Source organism: Sinocyclocheilus anshuiensis, unplaced genomic scaffold, assembly GCF_001515605.1.
Source record: "Sinocyclocheilus anshuiensis isolate Anshui unplaced genomic scaffold, SAMN03320099.WGS_v1.1 scaffold1366, whole genome shotgun sequence".
Lineage (NCBI taxonomy): Eukaryota > Metazoa > Chordata > Actinopteri > Cypriniformes > Cyprinidae > Sinocyclocheilus > Sinocyclocheilus anshuiensis.
This window is the reverse complement of record NW_015554162.1, coordinates 39,627-43,122: the sequence shown is the minus strand read 5'-3', so window position 1 is coordinate 43,122 and position 3,496 is coordinate 39,627. Positions and strand designations below refer to the sequence as shown.

The window sequence follows — 3,496 nt, the reverse complement described above, 5'->3', positions numbered from 1 at the left end:
CAAGCCGGTAAATGTGGTGTTTACATGGAATAATCATATGAGTTTACCTTATGGTGCGAACCCAGAGTCTCCGCATCAGTAGGAAAGTGATAAAATGAGCATTTTCCATCCGAAGACTTGTCTTGCATTTCGGGCAAAAAAAAATAAAAATTGTCAAACAAAATTATAAAATGCAGGAAACTATTAATTGGTTATTCTACAATTAATTGTACTATAAATTATACACTACGATTGAAAAATACTGTAAATTGATAACTGTTCGGCGTAATGACATTTAATGTCTCCGACAGCGCCTGTAGTCCCATTTAGCAACTTGTTAGCAACTGTCTTAAGAAACGTAAGTTTTAAAAAAAATCACGAGTGGGGTGTAACTGGTGTGTTTTATGTCGTAGAATAAAACGTGAACGTATCTTGAGCCTGTGTGAACCATGGACCTTATTTTAGGGATTTAACCAAAATCCCATTAAAAAAACCCATTGTCTCTGGGACGATGGAACCGGAAGTGCTAAAATGCTAACTCGCTTGACGCGTCCGGGAAAAATGGCACGTATGGTCACCCTAGTGTAACTGCTGTGTTTGATGTCGTAGAATAAAACGTGAAAGTATCTTGAGCCTGTGTGAACCACAGACCTTATTTTAGGGATTTAACTAAAATCCCATTCAAAAAACCCATCGACTCTGGGACGATGGAACCGGAAGTGCTAAAATGCTAACTTGTGGGGTTTTTGCCTACAAAGGGACATCATAGTTCCACCACTCTATTATACTTCAGCCTGTGATTGTTATTGTATTTCATATTAACCCTTTCCCCGCCAGCATTTTTGAAAAAAGTTGCCAGCCACCGCCAGCGATTTAGATGATTTTCACTCAAATTTGATGGCCTCCAGTACATTTTTCTGTATGAATATTTGAATATGCAATACACCAAAATAAAGATCAGAGGCTCTACTTTTAAACAAAAAAATCTGTTTTATTCTAGCTTAAAGCATTCTTTTTTATCAACACTTGAATATAGGTAGGTTTCATAAAAATGCTTAATTTTGAGCAAAAACTATATCTGGGTAGCAAATGGCTGCAATATAACAAAGAGTGAAAAATTGAAGGGGGTCTGAATACTTTCCGTACACACTGTAGGTAGGTTTCATAAAAAATGCATAATTTTGAGCAAAAAGGTGAGAAAATCACATTTTTATCAAAAACTACATCTGGATAATATTCAGTATGATTATCAAAGCATAAATCCAGTAAATCGCTCAGACATATACCACTTCCTGGATCAACATTTTACTCCGTAACATTATGCAGTTTTCATTTATATACTGTCTGTTTCTGATGATCGCATTATTTTTCATATGCATCTCTTTACGTAAGAGATCGCTAGTTTCTCCGTCCTGTTCACGTGTGTTTTTGTTCGGGAGGTTTTGTACTCGTTCAGAAGATGTGTAATAGCGCCCCCGAGTGTATAACAGTGAAAACACGGAAAGCCGTAAAAACTCGTCTTTGTCGGGGAAAGCGTTTTCTTGTAAAAGACAAGATAACTCGTCAATGGCGGGGAAAGAGTTAACCTTCGTTCGGTCTGTGCATCCAAATGATTTAGTTTTACTAATTTAAATATTTACTTGAGAGATCGCAGGTGCGCATGCGTGACCAAAATAAAATAAGTTAATTTGCGTACCGACATGGTTGGCAGCTGTTAATGCACAATTACGATTTTAGATCGACACGCTGTAATACTGTAAGATTTCAATGCGAACTGAAAGCATAAATCTAGGCTATCTGCTGCCATTTTCAAAACACAATGCAAAACTGTGACATTTCATTCACTGACACTCTTCACTCTGCAGCGCATATACTTGCTCGCCAGCAACCCGCCAAAATAAAAGCTTGCTGATTTTAAGTTAGAAAATGATGAAAATTAATTCATTCATTGACTATTTGTAATGGCGAATCACAGCAAAACAGAGAGAAAGAGAATGGTTGTGAGGAATGTGCTGCTTTGGAATGAGGTTGTTTAGAGCTCTTTCTTTTTGCTGCAGATGTGCTCTAAACACGGGACAGATTTCCTGGAGTATAAATGTCGTTACTGTTGCTCTGTGGCTGTGTTCTTCTGCTTTGGGACGACACATTTTTGCAACGCCTGTCATGATGATTTCCAGAGGATGACCAGTGTCCCAAAAGAAGAGCTGCCTCATTGTCCTGCTGGTAAAACACTTCATACATGTTATAAGACAAGTGCTTGCATTAAAACTTCCTGTTTGGAATGTTTGGTTTGCCTGAAACTCATGTATCATCCTTCTCTTGTTGAATCAGGCCTTTGTTTAATGACAAGCTATTATTGAAATTGCTTAAGCCAACGAACTGACAAGACAACATGTTGACTTCATTTTCATTCTTTCCTCACAGGACCAAAAGGAAAACAGTTAGAAGGAAGCGAGTGTCCCCTGCATGTGGTACATCCTCCCACCGGAGAGGAGTTCGCCCTGGGCTGCGGCGTGTGTAGAAATGCCCATACCTTCTAAATGCAAGAGTCCTATAATGATCTCTATATATATATATATTCACCCTCCTGTGGCGGCCGACTCCCTCTTCAGCGCAGCCCGAGAGCAGATACAGCAGACGTCCCATTCTGAGGGGGCGGTGACGGGCCGCTGTGCACCAGGGTGCATCCTACCCTCTCTTTAGCTGCTGAAGAATGAAAAAAATAACAAAACAAAAAAATAACATTGTGACGTGTTTGCATGCAGCCGTTGTAACCCTGCGGCTTGTATAAACGTTGCACACCTCCTGACCACTGAAGGGTAACAATGTATGGAGGATTTTGGGATCTGAGACCACGGCGGATGGGCCATGATTTCAGCTTCTCGAATACAAATTTAAGATTCTATTGTTGTATGTAAACTGACTTTGTTTTCGTAATCCTGTACAGTATTCCTTCACTTTGGAGTGCATCATGGTTTACCGGCTAAAGATTCAAATGCTATAAGAGGACTTTAGAATGTGACGCTGGAGGAAAATAGTGTACGATTTATCTAATCTTGTATATAATGACAGTAACCCTTCATATGTGTATCCCGACGTTGCTACTCTACACTTCAGTTTCGTTTGATATTCTGGGTTATGTTTTGAGCCAGAACTTTTAATGAAGTGCAATACTGGGCGTGCCTCCTCAAGCAGATGTAAACATATGGAATGTATGTCAATAAAGCCACTGTACATTTTTATACAGTGATACACACACTGTTGTGTTTTCCCCGGCAAGTGTGCCATCATTTCTGTAGTCAGAACCTTATCGAGGGGCTTGTTGTCTGCGGTGTCTGCCCTGTTGTCTCAATGACGTGGTATAAACCCCCTTTTTCTGTCAAGGTGAGTATGTTCTGCTTTTGTATTGTAAGAACACAAATCCTTGGGGCCAGTCTTCACACCAAATCAAAGGACCGTGAGGCAAAACAAGATATATATTAGAAATTGTGGCTATTTAATGGTTGTTTTGGAGGCT

The 3,496-nt window shown here is 39.6% G+C and overlaps 1 protein-coding gene across 9 annotated transcripts in view; it reads left to right on the top strand.

Moving 5' to 3' along the window:
• The window catches only part of LOC107670894 (E3 ubiquitin-protein ligase MYCBP2), a 71,049-nt gene extending 67,795 nt beyond the window's left edge, over positions 1-3,254 (top strand). For all 9 annotated transcript variants that reach the window (XM_016463702.1, XM_016463696.1, XM_016463698.1 and 6 more), the window contains 2 exons: positions 2,037-2,202; positions 2,404-3,254. In XM_016463702.1, coding sequence (XP_016319188.1) covers positions 2,037-2,202; positions 2,404-2,519 — 282 coding nt within the window. In that variant the 3' untranslated portion in view covers positions 2,520-3,254. The remainder of the gene's footprint in view (positions 1-2,036; positions 2,203-2,403) is intronic.
• The last annotated feature ends 242 nt before the right edge of the window (positions 3,255-3,496 follow it).